The sequence below is a fragment of the Squalius cephalus genome (genome assembly GCF_949319135.1).
Source record: "Squalius cephalus genome assembly, chromosome: 10".
Classification (NCBI taxonomy): Eukaryota; Metazoa; Chordata; class Actinopteri; order Cypriniformes; family Leuciscidae; genus Squalius; species Squalius cephalus.
The window spans coordinates 20656769-20683245 of NC_137131.1; the positions used below are offsets into that span (position 1 = coordinate 20656769).

Below are 26477 nucleotides of genomic sequence, written 5' to 3' on the forward strand. Positions count from 1 at the left end.
ACCTAAAACCTAAACCTCTGTGTAACACTATAACAACAGTGTACTTACATGGTAACTCCACAGGAACTGTCCACTTAATATAAAGTGTAAAACGGTCACAACTTACTGAGCAATATGTAAAACCTAAACCTCTGTGTAACACTATAATAACAGTGTACTTACATGGTAACTCCTCAAGAACTGTACACTTAATATAATATAATCGTCAAGGTAATTGTTATGTACCATCAGTGTCGTTACATGTTAATTCCACAGGAACTGTCCACTTAAAAGTAATTTAACAACTGCATGGGTGAAATGCCCAAGTATTAAACCTTGATCACTTCTCAGTAAATAAAGTATAGAGGATTTCAAAAAGAGAAAAAAAGCAGTAAAGCTAAACAATGTTTATTAATACACATTACACTCAACAGTGTAACTTATTCTGAAGTAAAACTTCTGTGTACCTGCAGCTGGGTTAACACTAGAACAGAACTGCTGTTGTACCTCCAAAGGATTGTGTTATCTTAATTGACAGCCTATTATTACACTGTTGTTATAATGTTTATGTTACGGAAGCACACTCGGACAAAGAGGATGAGAATTAACAGGAGGTTTATTGACAACAATGAGCAGAGATGAAGCAAGCAGGTAAGTGAGTAGTTCAAATGATAATTTGGAGAACGGGAACCGGGCGGTAAATGGTATGTCTTTGCTTACAGGACCGGAGGGTGGTGGATGGTTGAATGGACGATTGACTGGATGCACACACTTCGCTGGATAACAGGAGTGCAGATCTGATGATTTGGAACAGGGAAATGGAGGACTGAGAAGACGCTGGAGAAGGATCACAGGAGAAACACTGGAGGAGACGTTGGAGGAAACACTGGAGACAGTTCGCTGGAATAGTTGATGCTGGAGGAAACAAGGTAAGTGTCCACTTCGTTCAGGAACGAGACCAGACCATGAGCTGGGGCGAGGTGTGTGCTTAGCTGTGGTGATGAGGGTGCAGGTGTGTGTGATTAGTACTCAGGAGAGGGAGTGCGCTGTGATTGGCTGGTGTAGGAGCCTGGCAGATCTGTAACAGTGCACTTCCTGCAGTGTTTACACATTAGGTCAGTAAGCGATAAGTAGGCAATCTTTTGTGGCTGTTTGAACGTATTTGACCACATTTACATACGCAATCCGTCTGAATGTGTTTTCGACTACCTCTGGAAGTGGTCAAAAGTGGATAAGTTTAAAATATTTTAGAACTGATTTACACCTGTATTTAGTGTAGTCCTCATGTGATCCGATCGACCAAAACGTATCTTAATACCAGGTGTAATCAGGGCAAGAGTCTAAGCTAAGGGCCTAAAACGTTTTGAGCTTGTCCATTTTTGACCACTTCCAGAGGTAGTCGAAAACACATTCGACCGGATTGCTTTTGTATGTAAATGCTCATGTGGTCAAATGCGTTTGAAACGCTACAAAGACTGCCTACTGTCCGCCTACTGACCTTATGCGTAAACGTTATGGGAAGCGCCAGACAGGAATAAAACTTTGTCGACTGATGACCTAATTTTGGGTTGAAACACACATATATACGATACACTGGACAGTGAGTAGTGTGAGTCCTAAAACAGTTCAGAAACAAATGTAGGATGTTTGAAAATGCGTGATTAAAGATGATTTGAAGATATGAAAAGAAGTGATCGACCTAAGTGAGGAAGGAAGGTTATTCCAATCTGATGGAGCTTTATATTTGAATGCACGACGACCAATTTCTTTACTGATTCTAGGTGTAACTAGAAACAGTTGGTCCATGTGCCTTAGGCTATATTGAGAGCTGAAAGGGATTAAAAGGTCTTTCAGATATGAAGGAAAATTAAAATAAATACATTTGAAAATAAGTGTTAACCAGTGGAGTTGCCTTCTGGACTTCGGGGCTGGCCAGTTCAAGGACTCGTACATTAGACAGTGATGGGTTCTATAAGGACACCTGAGCACAAATCTACAAAGACTATTATATAATACATTAAGAGGATAGAGATTTGTTTCAAAGGTGTTACCATAAATCACATCAGCATAGTCCAGTATTGGGAATATTAGTTGTGTTATAATTCTTTTCTGGACTTTTTGTGAGAAGCAGTCAGCAGAACGATAAAGTGATTTCAGACACCCAAATATTTTCTTAGTGATCGAATTAATATGAAATTTAAAAGATAGCTGGGAATCAAGCCAGAGGCCTATATATTTAAGTTTTTCAATTTTATCTATTGTTGTTCCATCAAGAAGGCTAATAGATCAGTTACTTAACAGCGAAGGATTAGGTTGAGTGCAAAACAACATGTTATATGATTTCCTCTTGTTCAAAAGAAGCTTGTTTGAAGAAAACCAACCTTGAACCAGATTGAAATCAGATTGTAAAGAGTACTGAATTTGTGAAATATCAGAACTGGAAAAGTATAATACAGTGTCATCTGCATATAAATGAATTTGACAATCAGAACAGATTTGAGAAAGATCATTAATAAAGATTGAAAACAAGAGAGGACCAAAGGATGAACCCTGTGGAACACCTCTATCAATGATCTTGAAATCTGATTGACTTCCTTGAAAGGATACACACTGACTTCTATTATGAAGAAATGAATTCAAAAATAATAAAGAGTTCAAAGAAAGACCAATAGCATACAATTTATCTAAAAGAAGATAATGATCAACCATATCAAATGCTTTTGAAAGATCAATAAATATAGCACCCGTAAGCATATTGCTGTCAGCTGCTGACAGTATATCATTTGTAAATTTTAAAAGAGCAGTGGTGGTTGAATGGCTAGGTCGAAAACCTGATTGATGTGGCGATAATATATTGTACTCTGTAAGATATGTAGGTAATTGATTAAATATTAGTTTTTCAAATATTTTTGCTATACTATTGATAATAGAGATTGGTCTATAATTATTGGTGTCTGAAGTGTCACCTCCTTTATGAAGAGGGATTAGTCTAGCACTTTTCCATAATATGGGTGTTTCACAAGTTTCTAAAGATAAATTAAATAAGTCAGCCAGTGGAAATGACAATACATGAGAGGCAAGTTTAAAGAACTTAATTTCCAGACCATCTGGACCAGCATTGCATCCAGAACTTAGACTATCAATAACCCGCTGAACATCAGTTGGAAAAATAGTTTTAAAACAAAAGGAGCTGCCACACCTATTCTGAGTCGATGTAAGACCAGAGTAAGTGTAACCAGACAGAGAGCTACCAATTGTAGAAAAGTGCTGGCTGAATGCCTCTGCAATTAATAAAGGTTCACTCACAGTTTGTTTACAGTAATTTGCTTTAGCATTTCTTGTATTGGTTTATTCATTTATTCCTTAACTCCTTATATACATTCCAGTCAGTAGAGTCCTTTGTGTTACGGTATTTTTTCCAGGCCTTGTCTCTTTGTTTGAATAAGTATATGAGATCGTACTCGGTTACTAATGTAACCTCGGTTCTCTCTAGAAGAGGGAACGAGTATTGCGTAAGGTTAGCTTCCGCATCGGGAAAGTCTTCTTTCTTCGAGATCTGAAGCCAAAAAATTATCCTTAATTTTGTATACATTGTCAACGCAGTGCAGCAGCCGACAGACCTAGGCAGGCTGTATAAGCGTGCTCATTGGCTGCTCGGCGGCAACTGCTTAAGCCTATCGGCCAGCGTGTACATATTCAGCGCTCATAGGCTAAAATTCTGGTTTTCGCAGTCTGAAGCGCAAAAGCTCGTGGCGCGACACGGCAGGTTACGCAATACTCGTTCCCTCTTCTAGAGAGAACCGAGGTTACATTAGTAACCGAGTACGTTCTCTTACGAGAGGTCTCTCGTATTGCGTAAGGTTAGCTTACGCATCGGGAACCCTTTGTCAACGCCGTGTGCGCCGAGCATCCAGCCCATGAATCCCAGGGAAACCGGGGAAAACACTCTGCTGGGAAATGTGGCCGGTCGGAGAGACGGGCCAGCGCAGTACAGGCACTTCATGCAGCATATGAAATAGAGCGGCGCGGCCGGTCTATAAACATATAACAGTACAAACAGTAGGGCCGGCAGAGCGAGCCCATACAGTACATAAGCACTCATAAGGGTAGGAGAAAAACGACATAGTCGGTCTCACATGAAGGGAAAAATTCCCGCGCGACAGAGAATAATACGGGCGGCCAGCAGCGCGGGCCAGCACCGACAACAGCGCGTAACGGGAAATAGGAAACAGAGCGGATCAGCCGGTCTGAGTCAAACACTTCACCCTGAGTATAGTACCAGAATAGCGCCAGCATATGAACGTAGTCTGCACACGAGAAATGGGCAGAGCATACATGTCACTTATGCTGACAGTATTTTTGCCTGTAGGGCAGGAACTTCCAGGTTATAAAACCTCACGAATGTTGACGGGGAGGCCCAGCCCGCCGCCATACAAATACCGTGATTAGAAATTCCGCTGGACCAGGCCCACGACGAGGCCATGCCTCTAGTGGAGTGGGCTCTGATGCCCAGAGGGCACTGCAGGTGTCTGGAGGCATAAGCTGCTGCTATCTCGTCCACTATCCACCTGGACAAGCTCTGCTTCGAGGCGGCAAGACCCTTGGTGCGTCCGCCGAAGGAAACAAAGAGCTGCTCTGAACGCCTGAAAGCGGCGGAGCGCGTGATGTAAACTCTCAGCGCCCGGACAGGGCATAGGAGGTTATCACTGTCCCCACTGTCGGATGCTGGCAGAGCCGAGAGGGACATAACTTGTGCCCTAAACGGGGTTCCAATCGATTTGGGGATGTAACCGTGTCTCGGTCTGAGAATGACTTTCGAGTCATTCGGCCCGAACTCAAGACATGCAGGGCTAACAGATAGCGCGTGCAAATCACCCACTCGTTTGACTGAAGACAGAGCTATCAGAAAAACGGTTTTAAGCGACAGATACTTTAGATCCGCGGATTCAAGCGGTTCAAAGGGAAAAAGCCTCTAGGGCCGCTAGGACCAAGGACAGATCCCACGAGGGAACCGAGGGGGGCCGCGGGGGATTCATCCGTCTAGCTCCTCTGAGGAAGCGGATAATGAGCTCATTCCTTTCCATTGCCCGGCCGCGCGTCGTCTCAGCGAACGCTGCAATAGCGGCCACATATACTTTGAGCGTGGAAGGGGATCTGCCCTTTTCCAACAGCTCTTGTAAGAAGGAGAGCACCCGCGGGACCCCGCATGCGCGCGGATCCAAGTTTTTAGTAGCGCACCATTTAGAAAACACCGACCATTTAGACGCGTAGAGCCGTCTCGTGGAGGGGGCTCTCGACTGTGTGATCGTGTTCACGACCCCTTCTGACAGGTCAACGGGTATCCGTTGATCACCCATGCATGCAGCGACCAGCGCTCTGGATGGGGATGCCAGATCGATCCACCGGCTTGGGAGAGGAGATCCTTTCTCACCGGGATCGGCCATGGGGGTGAGTGCGACAGCCTCACTAGCTCTGGGTACCAAGTTTGGTTTTCCCATCGCGGGGCTATAAGCAGCACTGAGTGGTGCGTTTCTCTGATCCTCGAAATGACCTGTGGCAACAGGGAGATCGGAGGAAAAGCATACAGCGGGAGGCTGGGCCATGTCTGGGACAGCGCGTCCTCGCTCTTCGAATAAAACTTCGGGCATTGAGCATTGTCTTTCGACGCAAAGAGGACGATTTCCGCTCTGCCGAATAGGCGCCAGAGAAACTGGACTGTCTGGGGGTGCAGAGACCATTCTCCCGGGGGAGTTGTCCCTGGACAGTCTGTCTGGACCGACATTCAGGTGGCCCGGCACGTGCGCGGCTCTCAGCGAGCGCAGCGAGCGGTAAGCCCACACGAGAAGGCGTTCTGTCAGCCTGCACAGATTCCTGGATCTGACACCGCCCTGTCGGTTCACATAGGATACCACGGACGTGTTGTCCGAGCGGACTAGCACATGGTGATCCCGTATGAATGGGAGGAAGCGCCTGAGCGCGTTCTCGACCGCTATCATCTCCAAACAGTTTATGTGGAGGCATTTTTCCCGGTCTGACCATAGGCCAAAAGCCGGTTTGCCCTCGAACAGAGCGCCCCAGCCTGAGGTGGAAGCGTCCGTCGAGATAACTTTGCGGTGTGAGATAGCTCCCATTGTCACTCCCCGCTGGTACCAGTCGGCCGCTAACCAGGGCTTCAGAGCTGAAACGCAGCTCTGAGTCACTCTGATGCGAATACCGCCGGAAGCCCATGCTCTGTGAGGCACTCGGGCATTCAGCCAGCGTTGTAGCGGGCGCATTCGTAAAAGACCCAGCCGAAGCACTGCTGCGGCTGAGGCCATACAACCCAGTAACCTCTGAAATGTTTTGAGAGGTACGGTGCTGCCCGGCCGGAGGGACGCGGCCAGGCGTCGAATGCAGCGCGCGCGCTGTGTCGACAGGCGGGCCGTGTACTGATATACCTGACCGTCGAAGGCGAATCTCAAGAATGGCCTGTGACGGGGTATTATCTGGATCTGAAAAGCACGCGTCTTTTAGATCGAGAGATATAAACCAGTCCCTCGGGCGAATTTGCGCGAGAATTTGTCTGGTTGTGAGCATTTTGAACGGTCTTCTCATAAGAGCCTTGTTCAAACGTCTCAGATCCAAAATTGGTCTGAGAGCTCCGTCCTTCTTGGGAACGAGGAAATAACGGCTGTAAAAGCCCGACTCGCTCATGGAAGGGGAAACCGGTTCTATAGCCCTTTTGCACAGAAGTGTAGCTATTTCTGCTCGAAGTAGATGTGCTACTTCCCCATTCACTCTGGTCTCGATACGCGCTTGAAAGCGCGGAGGGCGGCGAGCGAACTGCAGAGTATAGCCCTGTTTTACTGTGCTTAGCACCCGTTCTGATGCGCCTGGAATAGCTTCCCACGCTTTTGCGTGTGCAGCCAGGGGCAGAATGGCCTCCGGGCTCCGATCGCCGCGCATCGCGGGCTCGAGAGCTCGAAACGGAGGGGCGGGCCTCGGCGTGCGCGCTCTTGGTGCTTAGATACGGCGGATCGCACGCAGCGATAGCTGGCCGTTTTACACACAGTGTCCCGGTGGCTTTAGACGGGGAACATAAAGTGTGAGGCGCGACGCGCGATGGCGGCGTCGGGGGCGAAAATGTTCGTTAGTATGTGTGAGCGCTCGAGGGCGGGCACAGGACTTACATTCAGGGGCGGGCGCGGCGCGCCCCCTCTTGGTGCTTAGATACGGCGGATCGCACGTAGCGATAGCTGGCCGTTTTACACACAGTGTCCCGGTGGCTTTGGACGGGGAACATATAGTGTGAGGCGCGACGCGCGATGTCGGCGTCGGGGCGAAAATGTTACTTAGTATGTGTGAGCGCTCGAGGGCGGGCACAGGACTTACATTTAAAACATGACCGGTCGTGCGAGGCCGTGTGACAGAGCGGGCAGTGAGTAGGTGTGGGCACGGAGAAGTGGACACGTGACCTACTTTTAACACTAAAGCGGCTTTTGCCTGCTTCATGAGAGTGGGCTCTGTGAGAGACACGGGATGTATAGTGCTTGTGTACAGGGGTGAGCACAGAAACGTGGGCACATTCACTGTACTAGAAACATATACGGCGTCAGCTGTGCAACCAGACATTATGCTCTTTTGAAATTTCTCTGGGTTGCCGTGAGAACGGCGGATGCGCGCAGGCGAGCGGGTAGATATACCGGCTCGTTGACTGCGAGGTAAACAGCTGCAGTAGCCGTGGCAACGGGGACTGACAGAGCGTTAAGCTTCGACGGTGGTTGGGCTGCGGGATTTAACCGTCTTTTCTTCTCTCGTGTTTAGACGCTCAAAAATACTCGAGCACCCTGAGAAGGTGTGGTGCGAGAGGCGGGTTCGCTTTCTGTAAGTAAGAAAGACTGGCCGCGAGCTCGGAGAAGCAAGCAGCATGAATTTTTATCTGCCCCGAGAGCTGGGATCGAACGCGGATCTCCCGCATGAAAGCGTATGATTCTGCCACTGAGCCACAGGGGAAAACACATTAGCTTTCAGTTAGCGCGAGCATATAAAAAGCGACCTCATGTGTCGCGTCGACGTTTGTTTGCAGGCGTGCGTGTGTTTAAAACAGGCTCGTTTACTGCAATAGTAATATTTCCAGTCGCCTGAACTTAAGAGGGGACTGAGAAATGTGTGAGGATTGGCGGTTGTCCAGCCGTAGCGAGACTAACACACTCTCTTCTCTTTTCGCCGGTGAGTGAGGCGCGCACGCTGAACGCTGCTCGTGACCGTCCGCTTTGTCATCCCTTGAACGGCGCAATCTGCGCGGCCCAACGAGGGAGAGAGCGGGCTTGTTTTCTGTATGTAAGAAAAACTGGCCGCGAGCTCGGAGAAGCGAACAGCATAAACTTTATCTGCCGCGAGAGCGGGGACCGAACCCGGATCTCTAGCTTGACAGTCTAGGATTCCGCCACTGAGCCACAGGGGAGAATACATTAGTACTCGGTTAGCGTCATCATGTCTTGTGACGGCGTTTGCTTGCAGGCGAGCGTGTATTATAACAGGCTCGTATACTGCAATAGTAACAATTCCAGTCGCCTGAACTTAAGAGGGGACTGAGAAATGTGTGAGAAATGGAGGTTATAGTCCAGGCCACGGCGGGACGAAAACACTCTATTCCCCTTTCACCGGTGAGTGACGCGCGAGGACGGAGTAGCTTTCTTGTAACGTAAAGAGAGCTCCAAGACCGTCCGCTCCTGCCATCCCTTGTGAGCGGCGCAGTTTGCGCGGCTCGAACAGAGGGAGAGGAAACTCGCTCCGAGACCGTCCGCTCCTGCCATCCCTCGTGAGCGGCTCAGTTTGCGCGGCTCGAACAGAGGGAGAGGAAACTCGCTCCGAGACCGTCCGCTTCTGCCATCCCTTGTGAGCGGCGTAGTTGCACGGCTCGAACAGAGGGAGAGTACGGGTATCTATCACATTCGCCTCATCTCCTGACGCGGCGGCGGCGCGGGCGAGAGCCGGCGGTTGAGCGGCCGGGAGGGAGAGGGCGAGAGAGAGCTCGAGGGAGAGGTTCCGGCGAGCTCCTCAGTCACAACAGTCTCCGGTGGTCGCTGCGAGCGGCGCTTCTTATTGCGCGGCCCGGCATGGACAGGCGGAGCGACAGCTTGGTCGAAAGCTTCAAGTCGAGCCCGCAGGGTCGACATTGAAAGCTTTTCGCACTCGGAGAGTGCGGTGGCGGCGTGCCCGCGGCCCAGGCGGAGAGCGCAGAGAGGTGGCGGTCTCCGTTGCTGAGCGGGGCGTGGCACGAGCCGCAAAAACGAGCCGTTTTTACAAAAACGCCTCGTGCTCTTTTAGAATACACACAGAAACAGTAATAATGTAAAGGATATGTCGCCGGATAGCGTAGCAGGCACGGATGGCTGAAGGCGGCGAAGACGGCCGGCTTCCTCAGGCGCTGTCCTAAGCTTGCTGGTCGCTGGTTTCAACGGCGGCAGCTCTCAAGATCCAGCGATGCGAAGAGCGTCGCTGAAGACAAGAAAATCAGAATTTTAGCCTATGAGCGCTGAATATATACACGCTGGCCACACCCATTCTGAAGGTTAGAAGGGTGTGGAGGCCGCGAAGCGCCCTCATTGGTTGCCGCGTTCAGAGCGCTCACCGATAGGCTTAAGCAGTTGCCGCCGAGCAGCCAATGAGCACGCTTATACAGCCTGCCTAGGTCTGTCGGCTGCTGCACTGCGTTGACAATGTATACAAAATTAAGGATAATTTTTTGGCTTCAGATCTCGAAGAAAGAAGACTTTCCCGATGCGTAAGCTAACCTTACGCAATACGAGAGACCTCTCGTAAGAGAACTCCCTTGATCCAAGGTAGATGTCGACCCTTGACCTTAATTGATATCCAAGGAGCATGCTTGTTAATAATCTCGAGAAACCCGGTATAAAAAAAATTCCAAGCATCTTCCACAGATGGAATTAATTGAAATATCTCCCAGTTTATATTTAATATATCCTGTATGAAGAGTTCAGGGTTAATTTTATTAAATTGTCTTACTTTAATCAATTTAGGAGGAAGACGAGGCACTTTAATTTTCCAAATACAAAAAAACATAGAATGGTCACTAAAAGAATCAGGTAAAACCCCAGATTGTAAAATTCTGCCAGGGTGGGAGACTAAAATCCAGTCAAGCAAAGAAGAGGAACTGGGACCGACTCTAGTAGGTTCAGTTATAAGTTGAGTTAGATTTATACTGTTAAAGAGATTGCGAGCAATCTAGCCAATTAGAATTGAAGTCACCTAATATAATCTTTTCACAGTTGCAGTCTAAAGAATTAATGGTAGACAAAATACAATTAGTAGTTTCTGCTGGCGCAGATGGAGGTTTATAAATATTTCCAATGATTAATCGTTTGTTTTCATGAAAAATGATTTTAACAAAAAGGCCTTCAAAATGCCGCGGATTCTCATTTGGAAAAGCAAGTTCTGCAGTCAGATTTTAGGATACATATATTCAGAGGCCCCCACCTCTTGAACCTCTATCGTTCCTAAATACAACATAATTGTCAAGTTTGACATCATCATCAGGAATATTGCTGTTTAGCCAAGTTTCAGACAAAGTAATTACATGGGGTTTATTATAGGTAAGCCAGGCTCTCAATAAATCCATTTTCAGTGGCAAACTCCTAATGTTCAAATGAATAACATGCAGCCCTTTAGCACAATTCATTATTCCAAAATAACTGAATAAGTATGTGTATAATCTGGCAGTAAGAATGCACACAGAGCATCATCGCAGATTGTGGTATATAGCAGGCGGAATAGGTGGAGAGAGAGGCAGAAGGAGAGCAACAAACACAAACACAGGCATACACGCACTCACACATAGACCGGACAGGAAAGCGCATACGGCATTGGAGTAAGCACATACAGCACTTTCCAAATAAGTAGCCTAATAATAAAAAATAACAAGATACGCAGCTCAGTCTGCATGGCTCAGCATAATGCGAACATATCAAATGAAAGATCCAGATCTACTAACAGTAAGATAAAGGGCCTTTATGAAGTCGTCAGAAGACAAGCAAACAAAAATAAGATAATATAATAATAATATGCTTCGACAGCTTCATAATTTATTAGCTTCAAAAACCCAAAAGTAGGCAATTTCATAATTATTCTAAACAAATTATTTATAGGCGTCTATCATACCCAGTTTACATAATTTAGACTAACCCATCTTTTAGTGTTAAGCTATTTTACAACACTTGTGTTATGCTATACGGCAAACAGTAATAAAGCAGCTGCCACTAGCATCGCACATAAACAATTCTGCCAAAAAGAAAGCAAAAGTAAAGCAGCAGTCGCCAACACAGTAATTCTTTCAGCGACAAGATTGAACATATGAAACAAACTCAATGCCAGTCCGATGATGAAATAAGTTCACGGATATGAATAACAGAAGAGTTCCAAAAAAGAAGAAAAAAAATCAAATAAAAATAAGTTCATCATCAGGCAATGTATTATGCTAGCGCTGGTACTATCAGCCCGGTCTCACCCCAAAACGTCACATACTGACGCGTCTTGACCATACGGCAACATACGACGAAAAGGGTACCCCTAAAACGTCCATATGAGACGAAGACATAAGCGCACCAGCAGCGCCTCTTAGCGGTACCCTAACGCATACCTAAACCTACCCATAACCCGAATCGTCACATATGGACGTTTTAGGGGTACCCTTTTCGTCGTATGTTGCCGTATGGTCAAGACGCGTCAGTATGTGATGTTTGGGGGTGAGACTGTGTTAGTACTATCCACTGGTCACCAGCCATTAGTCTGCTGCCATATCAGAGTCAATGGAGGAGTTAATGGAGGAAATTGCACCGAGGAATTTCTCAGCTTCACCAGGAGTATGAAAGAAATGTTTCTTACCAGCGTGGGTAACTCTCAGCGTGGAGGGAAAGATCAGGCCATATTCGATGTCCTGATCACGGAACTTTTTCTTCACAGTATCAAATTCTCTGCGTCTCTGGACTACACCAGCGGAGAAGTCCGGGTAAATATAGACTCGAACTTCTTTCGAAGAGCCCTCTCGATTCACAGCCCTCATTTTGTACTGAAGGAGGTCCTTCTTGTCCCTGGCTAGTTTCATTATCTTCAGCTTGTCTTGGAAATGCTGAAACTTTACCAAGATAGGCCTGGGACCCTTGGCTTTAACGTTGTCCATGATACCGATGCGATGACAACGCTCAATCATAGGAGGAACGGAGAAATTTGTTTCACCTAGGAGCTGTGGAATCAGATGACTCATGAAGCCGAGGATATCTTTGGCCTCAGCCTTCTCAGGTATGACGATGAATCGTAGATTAGAGCGTCTGCTTCGGTTCTCGGCGTCTTCAGTCCATGCTTTAAGGTCAGTGTTTTCCTTTTCGAGCACCTTTACACGTTTGACCAGTTCAGCTATGTTATCTTCGTTTGCGCTAACTCTCAGCTGAATCTCATTGACCTGATCTCCAAGCATATGAAGTGAGTCATCTATTTTCTCCAGACTAGGTCGAAGTGAATCTATTTTAGAGTCAATATGTGAAATCATGTCGAGCTTCATTTGCTGCATCATATCAAAAATACTTTGGAGAGTAATTGGTTCACCCATTGTGAGGCCAGCTGCGTTTCCACTCGCACAGTTTCACCACATGTAGATCATTAGCACCAAATACTTTTTTGAAGTGGAAATATAAATCTCAACATCCTTAGTAGACAAATAGTTGAGCCAGCAGACTAGAGCTCGCAGCACTCACTCACTACAAGACAGTCATCTTGGTTTCTTGGTTTTCTAATCTGTGATATTCAATATTCAATATTGTTCAACAATTATTTCTGGTCCACTAATGTGAATGTCTTTCACATGGAAACATCTTCTAACAATGGAAATTTGCATTCAGAGGTTACACCTTTTGGGGGTGTGAGCCCAGTAAACAATTACCATCTTTCAACGTTGAAATATGGTTGAAAATAAGTCGGTCCACCTTGGACTGGTTTACGACTTGATTTCAACTAAGTAGTTTCGGCCGGCTAATTGGCTCATGTCTTAAACATCATCTAAGACATATTTTCAACTGATAATCTAAGACATCTAGGATAGTCTGTTATACATGCTAAAACAATGGAAAAAAACTAAATCAAACCATGTTCATTATTATCTAAAAAAAATGTAAAGAGTTTTACATATTACGCCAAAGTTATAAAAAAAATATATACGTGCAATGAGGTTCACACTTGGAAAGAATTACCACACCCCAGCTGGCGGCGGTAATGCACCATTAAAGTTAGTTGCCAACCGCCATAAAACTGAAAAGAAGAAGCAATGAGGCGCGCGCGAACATGCATGCAGCAGAGGAAGCACGCGCTCTATATTTTTTCACCCATCAAGCCAATCGCCAGAGCTCTTCACGCCAGAAAGCGAAAACGTTGTAAGCAGCTGTGTAAAGTAAGTAGCTATGACAAAATAATTAGCTATGATGGCAAAATAAGTGTAACATTATAAACGTTTACTTCAACCAAACCTGATTTTTTTATTGTAAACGTACTAGACATTATGCGGCTAGCTACCACGAGTGTACACACCACACCGATGGACAGTTAGCTATCTGTGTGAAATTCACAAAATGCGGATATTAAGCCATTAAGGTTTAACTGTTTGTGATTTATTTTTAGTTATGTTACATCGTAGATAGCCAGATTAATTAATTTCAGTTTTGTTTAGGCTATTTCTAAACTTGCGCTTACCTCAGCTAGCTAGCCTGCCTAGCTGACACAATTTTGCCATAACGTTACAGCTAAACACGTGGTCCGTTTTGTGTTTTTTCTTCTAGTTAGTAAGCACGAAGCCCCATTGTTAGCTATATGGTAAAGTTCGAGATTGAGAATATACTTGGCAGTCCTTGAGAGAATCCAGGAATACACTATTTAAATTGTAAGCATCATGATGTCTGCACATAAATGTACATCCTATAATTATTGGGAAGTTGATTAACCAATTTCTGTGTTTTGGATTCTTTCAATCACTATTAAGCTTTTTGTTTATATGTTTAAAAATCAAATCAATTTCAAAAATCTATAATGTCAACATACAATTATATTAATGTTGCAGATATGACATACTTAAGAAGTTGGAGAAAAAGAAAAGCAGAAGTTAATGCCATTGCTCAGTTGGATAGTGATGACAACCTTGATATTCATTCAGTACCAAGTGATAGAAGTGATAGAAGTGATGGTGAAGGACTTCAAGAACTTGTACAAGATAATGAATCTGATTATGGATACACAGAGCATGTAGAATCCTCTGACTCTGAGCCTGAAATCCTGAGTTTACACCCTGTCAGTGATAATGATACACCAGATATTGCCTGTGATTTAAGGATTTGGTCAACAAGTAATTCAACCACTCAAACGTCATTGAATGAGCTACTAGGCATCCTACGTAGACATGGGCACCAGCTGCCAAAGAATGCACGTACCCTCCTTGCAACCCCCAAAACCATTGAATGTCTTTCTATATGTAATGGGCAGTACATTTATTATGGTTTAGAACAAGGCATTAGACTAAAGATTGCACAGTGCCAATCCTTTTCACGAAACCTTGTTGAGTTGTGTGTGAACATTGATGGAATACCACTTTTTAAATCAAACAGTGTTCAATTTTGGCCCATACTGGCACAGTTTCACAAATTTGATCCTTTCATTGTTGCACTTTTCTGTGGAAAAGCGAAGCCAACTCCTTTGGACGATTTTGTTAAAGACCTTTTAGAAGAGTTTCAGCATCTCAAAGCTGTTGGGTTGGAGTATGAAGATAAAGTTTATGCTATCAGCCTTAAGGCCTTTATATGTGATGCACCTGCAAGATCATTTTTAAAGTGCATAAAAAACCACAATGGGTACTTCAGCTGTGAAAGTTGTTTGGCCAAAGGCTCGTGGGAAGGTAGAGTTGTTTTTAACAGTCATGAGAACTTTAGAGCAAGAACAGACGAGGAGTTCACTCAAGTACTGTATGAAGATCACCAGACTATAAAAAGCCCACTTATAGATGCAGGCAGACTTTGCGTGAGCTCTTTTGTATTAGACTATATGCATTTGAGTAGTAAAAAGTGTTCTAGTTTTTTTGTCTCGGGGTCCAAAAGTGTGCCGGCTATCTGCAAGACAAAAAGATGAGATCTCAGAAAAACTAAACAAGCTGAATGGATGCATGCCAAGCGAGTTTGCAAGGCAGCCCAGGGGTTTGAGGGAACTGGATAAATGGAAAGCCACTGAATTTCGACAGTTTGTTTTATATACTGGACCAATTGTTCTTCGAAATGTAGTTTCAAGAGAAGTGTATACTCACTTTTTGACATTGACAGTGGCTCTGTCAATCCTGTTGAGCTCTGATGAGAACATGCGACGTTCATATATTGCATATGCTGAGGAACTCCTAAAATACTTTGTTAAAAGGTGTGATGACCTTTATTGAAAAACATTTGCACTCTACAATGTGCACTGCCTGTTGCATCTGCATGAAGATGCTTCTCGCTTCAACTGTTCACTAAATGACATCTCATGTTTCCCATTCGAAAATCATCTGCAAGTAATAAAACAAATTGTCAAAAATAGCCACAATCCAATCGCTCAAGTAACAAAGCGGATGAGTGAGATTGAAAATACAAAGAAAGGCATCAACAAGCATCAAGAGACAAGGTCATGTTTTTATATATCAACAGAAGATAAAGACTGCTGCTTTATGCTTCACAATGAAAGTTTTACATTTGTGAAGGAAAAAAGGCTAGATGGAACTTTGGTATGTGATGTGCTGAGCCAAAAGGACACAAGAGACTTTTTTAAGAAGCCATGTGAGTCAAGGCTATTCAATATTGTCTATGTTCAAAGAAAACGGACAAAGAAAGTTATTGCAATCTGAAGACCTTTACCGGAAGGTTGCTTGTCTAACCTCTGAACGAGGGCATGCCCTTTTTCCTCTCCTCCATGGAATGGAGGTCAGGAAATGAACACAAATAACGTATGTAATATTTACTATTATTCAAAATGGTAGTGCACTGTTAACATCATGTAGAAAAGGAAATGTGTAGTTCTAAATTAAATCTAATTGTGTTTCAGGCAATGGTATACACACGGGCTGTTTGAGTGGAGAATGGGCAGCAGACGGAAGGAGTTTTGCCATTGAACTGGATCGACACCGAGACCAAAGTGGTGCGATGGCCTCTAAAAAAAACGTGTCTGTGGCACATAAGCGCCTTTTACAACCACAGGAGGACTGGTTGAGCTTTGAATTTGTTAAAGTCAAAGTGACATCAGGTGAAAAAAAATATTTTGAATGTTATTTCTGGCATGTTTTTACAATTTATTTTTCAGTTAAAATACTATAATGCCATAATACGTATTACTATCGCTAGTAGTGTTTATTTTCTTTCTTGATTTTTAGTAAGCCGACAGGAGTGTGAAAAATATAATTACACCTCAGCTCAAACCAAAGAGGAGGACACAGTCAGTCAAAAGAGAATGAAGAAAAGAAGGAAATTTGAAGATTATGTTCAAGGTCATTTATTTGGTCCCATTTAAGGACATGCATTAAACAATGAGCGTATAATGTAAACAATCACATAACATAAGTGACAAATATAATATTGGCAGGGTCAGATTTGTCTGCTGAAGAGGATGAGTCCTTGCCAGACAAGAAAAAGGGTGAGTACAGTTTAAGTTGGCTGTGTAAACTGTGTATTAGTATTCATCGTTATCTTACTGTGATTAATTTCATTGTGCATGTTCTTGTCAAGAGGATACAGTGTTGCTTCTGGTTCCTCCGCCAAAGATTAAGCTCTCACATAGGGGTGAGTAAAATGGCTGGGCTGGTCCAGTGGTATAATTCAGTCATCAAACTTCAGGGAATGGTTGGCAATATGAGTTTTTCTGTCACTTAAGTTGCTGTAATGCTTCTGGTTTTGGAATTTCTTTTAACAACCACAGGACAAAATGCAATGCTGCTCCAGTTACCTGCACCCCCAGAACTGCCTAACACCACCATTAGACAACCAGAGAGTCCTGCACCTTCAGACTGTAATTTCATGTTTTTATTTATTCTACTTTACTTGCTCACAATGCAAATGGAATATAAAGTGTTTTTAAGTCTGGGCTCAAAACAAAGTCTTTCAACCTTCCTGTTCCTTTTTCAGTTTCTGGATGTTCTCGTCCAATGCTTCACCGTTCACCCACAAGGTCTGAATCATCAGAAGCATTTAGTCCAAAGTCAGCCAGTAAGTCCAGAGTCAGTCAATTTAACCCTCTACATACACCTTGGCAATAGAATTGCCATTGGCTAGTAAATTTTGTCCATGATCAGTTGCATTCTTCATAGTTGTCAATTCTCCTACCTCAATGATCTTCAACGCTTTTTTTTTTTTCAGGACCTAGGCGTTCTCTTACACCTCAGCGTAGAGTTCGAAGGCCATCACAGTCTGGGAGCAGAAAAGGTCGGGCATCCTCATCCAGTGAGTCCATGATCAGTTGCATTCTTCATAGTTTTTAAAGACAGCTCCTCCTGCAATAATGTCAATACGTGAGGTAGTAGAATTAACAACTATTTCAATGAGCTTCAACGCTGTTTTTTGTTGTTGTTGTTTTTCTTCAGGATCGAGAGGTTCTCACACACCTCAGCGTGGAGTTCGAAGGCCATCACAGTCCGGGAGCAGAAAAGGTCGGGCATCCTCATCCAGTGAGTCCATGATCAGTTGCATTCTTCATAGTTGTCGATTCTCATACCTCAATTATTGACATTATTGCAGGATCAGCTGTCTTTAAAAACGATTTCAATGAGCATCAACGTTTTTTTTTTCTTTTTTTCTTCAGGATCTAGGCGTTCTCTTACACCTCAGCGTAGAGTTGGAAGGCCATCACAGTCCGGGAGCAGAAAAGGTCGGGCATCCTCATCCAGTGAGTCCATGATCAGTTGCATTCTTCGTAGTTGTCAATTCTCCTACCTCAATTATTGACATTATTGCAGGAGCAGCTGTCTTTAAAAACGATTTCAATGAGCTTCAAGGTTTTTTTTTTTTTGTTTTTTTCAGGATCTAGGCGTTCTCGCACACCTCAGCGTGGAGTAAGGCCATCACAGTCCGAGAGGGGCTTATTCCCCATGTCTCAAGCTAGTACGTCCATGGTCAATATTTATTATTGTATCATTCTTTAATAATCATAAAGTAAGATTTATAAAATACTTGACAAAAATAAATTCATGTATTTTCTTCCACAGAATACCAGAAGTCAGTGCTTGGAAAGCTAGTTGAAATTCTAGATGAGATAAAAAGAGTCGGGAGGCACTATGAGCCCCTGAATTCTGCTGTCCATGTTGCTAGGCTAGAAACCTTAGAAGAGTTTGCTCAAGAAGAGGCACATCTCAAGGACCGCAACCTCTGGGAACAAAGGGTAAGATTTATACAGAATTGGACTAAACTATGTCAATTAGACTAGACCCCCAAGTCTCCAAAAAGTCTAAATGATCTATATTGTACAAAAAAAATATTTTCTAGTGCATCTGTTAACATGCACAGCTTTATAGAATGTGTAATTGAGGGACGCACAGTGCTCGAATTTTTTGAAGGCGTATTTTCATGCCTTTGTATTAGAGGTGTACTACTGTCCCATAATATTTTGCATGGACTCAACATGTATAGATGAGTCAACATGACCAGTTCCCATTTAAGCTCAATCTGGCAACAATCAGTATATTACACCATGGGTTTGTTCATAATGTATCGAGTGGCTTTTCATGTGTTATGTACAGGTGTCCCAGCTCTCAAAGGTGGGAGGGAGGAACGATAAAGACTGCGTCCATAAAGTGATGGACAGGTATTAAACAACTGTCACATGCTCAGAATATAGAATGTAATTATGCAGTTACATTTTTACTCATTGCCTGCTGTGTTTGCCCTCCTCTTAGCACATAGAAAATAAAAAATGCGGAAAGAGATGATTCATTAGGAATAATGCAAGCGTAAAGGAATAGGTGTAGAATGTAGGTGTGGACCTCACCCTATGATTTTGTGCATGTATTCTCAGGCTTTTCACCAACAGCCTAATGGCGTCTTTCAACATGAAGGGGCGGGGTAGCAGTGAGAAAAAAAGCCTTCCAGGATACCATTTTTTACTCTGTGGTAAAAGGTAACTGCATTATATATATATATATATATATATATATATATATATATATATATATATATATATATATATATATATATCTTAACAATTGTATTTCTTTTGGGAAGTTATGCAAATCCATACAATTGTTAATTGATTAAATGTAATGTGTAGTGGGAGCCTTAATGATGTAAGACGTGGTTTATTCATGCACCATCTAATATATTTTCTTTTGCAGCTGCAGTAATGAAGTGGAGTAAAACTGCCACAGAAGTTAAAATCAGGGCTGCTATGGCTGAGACACTTAAACATGCTCCCGGGAGAGCTGGAGGTGGAGGTCGCAAAGTGTGACCATTGTAGTGTAAATTTTCTGAGTTGTTTTGTGTTGATTGGAATATGTGCTTTTGGAATGTGAAATCTGTTTTATTGCACTATTTTATTTAAAATAAGCTGTTTAAGTATAATAAATCTATTCTCTCTTTAAAGCTATGTTTCATTGCACTATATTTTATTTAAAATGTGCTGTTTAAGTATAGTAAATCTATTCTCTCTTTAAAGCTTTGTTTCATTGCACTATATTTTATTTAAAAATGTGCTGTTTAAGTATAATAAAGCTATTCTCTCTTTAAAGCTTTGTTTCATTGATATGTTAATCTAAAATGTTATTTGGCATGTTAATGTATTGGGACTTGAGAATTGACAAGTGTCAATAGGCATCGAGTAAACGTTGAAGAATGACCTGTTTTCAACGTTGAAAAGTCGACAAATTTGACGTCTTTTCAATTTTCATTTTCAACCTTCAGTTGACCGTAATTAGACGTTGAAGTTTGACCTGTTTTCAACGTTGAAAAGTCGGACAAATTTGACGTCTTTTCAATTTTCATTTTCAACCTTCAGTGGACCGTAATTAGACGTTGAATATTTACGTCTATTCAACGTCTAATAGACGACTTTTTGCTAGCTGGGACTTTACTTGGCAAAATGTGTTAATTGGGAACACACGGCACAGCATCATCACACAGAGATGAAACTACAGCAGTGCATATTAGAGAAGTTAATCTGTGAATAAATTCAATACAAATAACCATATTTTTACTTAGTTTTTTCCGATTGCTAAACAACAGTGAGCACAACTGGAGCTACATGTGCAAAACTCTAACTACAGTCTGCACTACCAACAGTCACCTGAGCTAAACAGTTCACATCACCTGCAAAACTCATTCCAAGCAACACAACTCTTAACACATGGCTCAAAACAGGCTGAGTGCAGCCAAACACTATGCACAACCCTCACTGAGATAACACACAATGTCACTCAGAACACACTGAGAGTAAAAACACTAGCATCAAACACCAATACAGAAAATACAAACTTTCCATCTTTACAGTTTGAACAATTTCAGTGACTTCATACAAAGTAATATTTTATTCAAAGAAAAGAGTGACATTCTTTCACATGATTTATTTAAATTTTTAGAACATAACAATTCTTTAAGGTGTTGTATTACATATTTATTAAATGTTTAATTTAGTTTTTCCACTGCAATAGTATATAAACTGATAAAGTTTATAGACTGATTTATCCAGCAAGAGTCTCCTTTCCTGCCAGACCTGTTTGCTCTATTGTGTTTTAAATAAGTCAGATCACTTGATTCTCACCTTTCGGAGCCCAGACGTTGAATCGTTAGGTTGATTGACTTTCACCTTTTGTCTTCAATGGCTTTGGGATGGCTCTTGGAATTGGAGTTCCTGGCCAATATCAGCATGTGAATAGTTATGCTGATTCAATGGGACTCAGAGTAGGGTGTGTTCCCACTTCATCTGCATGCTTTATTCAGAGTTCCCGCTTCTATGTAATCCCTCCCCCTTGGAATGTATATAACTACAATGAATACTGTATTAGAGTTAGATCATGTTGGAAGTACTGCAGCCACGTACAGCGGAGTTCTCAATAAAGAATAACTTCCGTTGAACGCGATCCCAACTGTCTCCTGGTCTCTGCTTCGATGAAAGAAAACTTTACAACAAATGGTGCCGTGACCCGGATGGAGACAAAGGAAACTCAAAGAATTTTAAGCTCTAAGAACTGAATCTTGAAACTTCAAGCTCAACAAAAGATCTTACAAAGATTGCCAGACTGAATCTTTCCAGCTTCCTCCAGATTGAAAACTTCAAGCTCCAAAAAGATCTCAAAGCCTGACTGAGTTCCAGAATCTTCCTGTACAACCAAGGGTTGGTGAGTTTCACTCCATTCAAAGAACCGCTACAGACCAGTATATGTGTTTTTTTCCTCTGCACCGTTCAGAGAAGAGTTAACAGACAGCTGCAGGGTTTTGTTAACTAAGTTATCCTCTAAAAAGTTTTGTTTAGAGATGAAAGATACCCTCTGCCCGTCAGGGAAGATTAACATTACAGGTTAATATTGTGTACCCTTTGCTTTAGGCAGAGAAGAATTAGCTTTACGTGCTAGTTATTTTCGGTTGATCCTCTGTTTTTGTAGGCAGGGAAGATTTTAGCATATGTGCTAATATTTTGTTTTATCCTTTGCTTCAGGCAGAGAAGAATTAGCTTTACGTGCTAGTTATTTCGGTTGATCCTCTGTTTTTGTAGGCAGGGAAGATTTTAGCGTAAATTGCTAATATTTTGGTTTATCCTCTGTTTTTTTGTAGGCAGGGAGGTTAAGTGTGAAGTGTTGGTCATTTGGAAAGTTAACAATAGCTGATGTGTTAACAAGTGTACCCTAGAGAAGTTTTAGTTTTTTTTAATTTGTGTGGTAACAAAGAAAACTCACAGAAATGTTTAGAAAAAATGCCAGACTGATCCCCACAATGGAAAAAGGTGGCTTTGCGACTCCATCGTGGTCAGAAAGTGAATTCAAAAATATGTTAAGAGAACAAATGGACCCTAATAGTCACTGAAAAAGTTAGACAGGAACTAACTCAGAAATATGAAATTCACCCAGACAAAACTTGGTCAGTAGATGAGTGTAAAAAGGTGCTTGGAGCAAGCATCCGCAAAAACCATATGAAAGCCATTATTTGTTGCCACCGAGAATATGTTTTAGCAAAAGCTACAGAACAGTCTAAGCGCAACTCAGAGCTAGAGAAACAGGTAAATGAGCTACGTGCTAGAATATCTTCGTTGACTAAGAAATTGAGCCGCAACAAAGCTATAAAAAAACTGATGTAGAAGTTAGTCAGCCAGATAACATTTACCCTGACTTACAAGCTTTTTTTGAAACAGATGTAGCCATCCAATCAGTAACTGATAAGCCAGTAGATTCAGTGAAGGTGTGTGGCGCTAGGAGAAGGTCTCAGGGAATTGAGGGAACTGAAAGTGTTCCTCTCAACTCTTCTGTTGTCCAAGTACAAACTGTTGCCAAAGCGCTAGGACCCAAAGATATCGAGAGACTATCCCAGAGCTTACCCTCAGCACGCACAGAATTTTCTGAATTTAGAAGAGCATTGATAAGTAAAATGCGTCTTTATGACATGTCGTTGCCAGAAGTTACACAGCTGATGTCACAAATTCTAACTGAATCTGAATTCAACAGTTTTGAGTCTGCTGTTACTTCCGAACTGCAACATGCCAGTAAAGGTGATTTGAGAAAAGGTGTTTTGAAAATCCTAAAGAATCTCTTAGGACCCAAAATAGACTGGTCGAAAGTTACTAGATGTGTACAAAAGATAGGAGAGACTATAAGTGAATACACTGAAAGATTTTCTCAGGCAGCTGCAACGTACAGTGGAATAGTGGAGGATTCTGAAAGTGTACTAGATGATAGAGGAGCTCTAAGCCGAATTTGGGCAGATGGTCTTATAGCTGAATACAGATCAGCCTTGCCATTCCTACATGTTACGTGGGCTAACGGAACTCTCAGAAGTAACATAGACAGGTTAGCTACATGGGAAAGAGATGCTGATGTTAAAACCCAAGTGAGAATAGCAGCAGCTACGTTTAACCCAATGAAACAAGACAATAGATGGACTAAAAAAGAAAGTACATGCCACTACTGTGGAAAATTAGGGCATTGGGAGAAAGAATGTAGGAAGAAGTTGCAAGATAATAAAAGAAATAGTATGCATAATTCTGCTCCTTCTCAACCTGTCTACAACCCTGATGTAGTTCAGCAAATGTCCACTGAAACTTTAGGACAGCTCGCGCAGGCTCTTCTAAGAGCACAAAAAGAACAGGAAAAAAACTAATTGTTGGGGCTGTGAGTAGCTACCTTTCCCCTGTAATCCATCATAATGACAAAATAATTTTTGTGAAAGGTAGCATAAAAGAAAAAGAGATTGACTTTTTGCTTGATACAGGTGCAGAGATTACGATAATTCCTACAAAATTGGCTAAAGGTTTAGACATCCCGTACAAGAAAACCAAACTTTCTTTAATTGGCGTAATAGGTGAAGATTCTGTTTTGTATGAAACCCCGCCCATAGAGGTACAATTTGGCCCGAAAACTCTGACTACAAAATTGCTATGTGCTCCATTGAATACAGGTGCAATTTTAGGCATGGATCTTCTGAGACAAGTACATCTAACTTTAGACATGTCCTCAGAATCTGCTAGCATAAAAATTTCCTCAGCACACGTTTCTACCAATAATGCAATCCCTCCAGAGTATGCTTTCTTACTGAATCATCCAATTTGGGCTAATGACAAGGATGATTGTGGTTTATTGACAGGTGTAGAACCAGTCAAATTGACAGGAACTCCACCCCCGGTTACCAAACAGTATCCGATCAGTAAGGAAGCCATACAGGGAATCAAACCTATTGTAGAAAAGCTGCTGACGCAAGGAGTGCTAGTTAAAACCAACAGTCCCTGTAACTCACCCATATGGCCCATCAAGAAATCCAATGGGACATGGAGACTCACCATAGACTACAGAGTAGCCAATAAAAACATTGATAAAATCACCCCGCTAGTGGCAGATCCATCTACAATTTGTAATGGCTTACCATTAGATTGTAAGATTTTTTCAGTAATTGATATGTCTAATGGATTCTTTTCTCCCCCTTTCACAGTTGACCATGAACAATATCAGTGGACCCGACTGGCCCAGGGATTTCAAAACTCCCCGACCATATACCATCAGGCTGTCAGATGTGATTTGTGTGACCCAGAATGTCCAGTAAAACAGTCCACTATGATCCAATATGTCGATGATATTTTGATTGCCTCAACAGACCACGAGGTACATCAAACTGAATTGGCATCATTGTTGGACTATTTGCATAAAAAAGGACACAAATGCAGCTTTCACAAAGCTCAAATTGCTAAAAAGCAAGTCACATTTCTGGGTCAAACAATTGGTGCAGGAAATAGATCTATTACACAGGATCGAACGGCTTCAGTCAAAGCCATACCTCCGCCTACTACCATTAAAACACTACGCTCATTTTTAGGAACAGCAGGTTACTGTAGACCGTGGATTAAAGAATATGCCTCGATTGCTCAGCCTCTCTATGACTTGTTGAAAGGCCATTGTAAAGATTCAGATATTATTTGTATGGAAGAACTTCACCTCAAAGCATTCAATGATTTGAAAAGAGCACTATGTCAAGCACCAGCATTAGGAATTGCTCAATCTGATAGACCCTTTGTGCTTTATGTCCATGAACACTTGGGCTTTATGACTGCATGTCTAATGCAAGATCATGGGGGCAGTTTACGTCCAATTCATTACTATTCTGGTAAACTTGACATAGTAGCTCAAGGTATGGGACCATGCCTCAGAGCAGTACAGGCAGTTCATCTAGCACTTCAGGCTTCATCAGCAATGGTGTTAGGTCAGACGGTAAATGTAAAATGCCCTCACGCAGTGTCCGCACTTATGAATCAAGCAAAAGTCCCTTCTGTCACTTCCTCTCGTTGGGGAAATTGGTTAACTACTCTCACAGCCCCGAACATTGTTTTACAGCGTGCACCGGTCACGAACCCCTCATCATGTATGATGTCTGCAATGACTGAAGTTGTGTTACAGGATGAAGGCGAAATGACTCATGATTGTGTTACGCTTACATACGCAGCGACAAGTGAAATAGCAGAAACTCCCATAGAAAATGCAGAATTTGAGTTGTTTGTTGATGGTTCAGCTCAAGTAATTGAAGGGAACAGACGAGCAGGTTATGCAGTAACGTCCACCACTGAGGTGGTAGCTTCAGGTCGTCTTCCAGATCATTTTTCAGCTCAGGCTGCAGAACTGGTAGCTTTAACTAGAGCATGCACACTAGCTTCAGGATCAGTTGCAAATATCTACACAGATTCCAGGTATGCTTTTGGGGTTATTCATGATTTTGGTGTCATTTGGCAAAGCAGACAGTTTCTAACTTCTGCTGGATCCCCCATTAAGCATGCTGAATTAGTGAAAGATCTTATGTTTGCCATGAAACTTCCAAAGAAATTAGCGGTGATCAAAGTGAAAGCACATCTCACAACTAACACTACAGAAGCTAAAGGTAATGCTCTTGCAGATGTAGCAGCTAAACAGGCTTGTTTCTATGTAACTGTACAAGTGTGTTCAGGTAGTACAGCACAGAAGACAATTCTGCCTCCTGAATCTATCATTGATTTGTACAAAGATGTTCCTCTATATGAAGCATTGACATGGTTAGACAAAGGAGCCTCCGTTTATTCATCTGGCTGCTGGACCAAAGGGGGGAAGTATGTTGCTCCCGAATCACTGCTGCCATATTTGGCTCAACAAATACACAATTTGGGTCACAGTGGTCCAGCAACGATGAATCACAGGTTCTCAAATCAATGGTGGAATCCAAAATTCAGAAATGTAGCCACAGAAACAGCCAAAAGGTGTGTTACATGTCAGAAAAATAATGATGTACCAGCAGCCATTACACCAGCAGCACATACCCCAGCTCCACCAGGACCATTTCGTCATTTGCAAGTTGATTACATATCGTTGCCTCGTTGTAAGGGAAAAACTGACGTTTTGGTAGTAATAGACAAGTTCTCAAGATGGATAGAAACTTATCCAACAGGGCGTGCTACAGCTGCACATACTGCTAAATGTCTTGTCACTGATTTCATTCCCAGATGGGGATTACCAGATTGCATTGACTCAGATCAAGGTACACACTTCACAGGACAGGTTGTCAAGGAGGTGTCTAGAATGTTGAAGGTTAAGTGGAATCTGCACTGCCCCTACAGGCCACAAGCATCAGGGCAGGTTGAAAGGGCAAACAGAACAATCAAAACCAGGCTAAGCAAAATGCATCAGGAAGGAGTGTCATGGGTGGAAGCATTGCCAGCTGTACTGTGTAGTATGAGAGCGTCACCTAACAGATCAGTAGGACTGAGCCCTCATGAGATTATTACAGGACGCCCAATGCAGATGCCAGATG

At 42.8% G+C, this 26477-nt stretch overlaps 1 protein-coding gene across 1 annotated transcript; it reads left to right on the top strand.

The window, feature by feature from the left end:
• The first annotated feature begins 294 nt into the window (after positions 1–294).
• On the top strand, positions 295–19737 carry LOC307165535 (uncharacterized protein). Its single transcript, XM_079883244.1, has 15 exons — positions 295–908; positions 16078–16275; positions 16403–16516; positions 16612–16662; positions 16755–16808; positions 16945–17034; positions 17151–17231; positions 17382–17465; positions 17606–17689; positions 17824–17907; positions 18042–18122; positions 18227–18399; positions 18758–18822; positions 19033–19134; positions 19349–19737. Exons 2-15 carry the CDS (start codon positions 16176–16178, stop codon positions 19368–19370), a joined length of 1185 nt encoding a protein of 394 aa, XP_079739370.1. The 5' UTR covers positions 295–908; positions 16078–16175; the 3' UTR covers positions 19371–19737.
• Positions 19738–26477: the final 6740 nt, after the last annotated feature.

Excerpts from the sequence above, each read along its gene's own strand:
- LOC307165535 (XM_079883244.1), top strand. The coding sequence starts at position 16,176 with ATGGCCTCTAAAAAAAACGTGTCTGTGGCACATAAGCGCCTTTTACAA. Across the intron at positions 16,276-16,402 it reads TAAAGTCAAAGTGACATCAG|TAAGCCGACAGGAGTGTGAA; the intron begins GTGAAAAAAAAT and ends CTTGATTTTTAG. Across the intron at positions 18,400-18,757 it reads GCAACCTCTGGGAACAAAGG|GTGTCCCAGCTCTCAAAGGT; the intron begins GTAAGATTTATA and ends TGTTATGTACAG.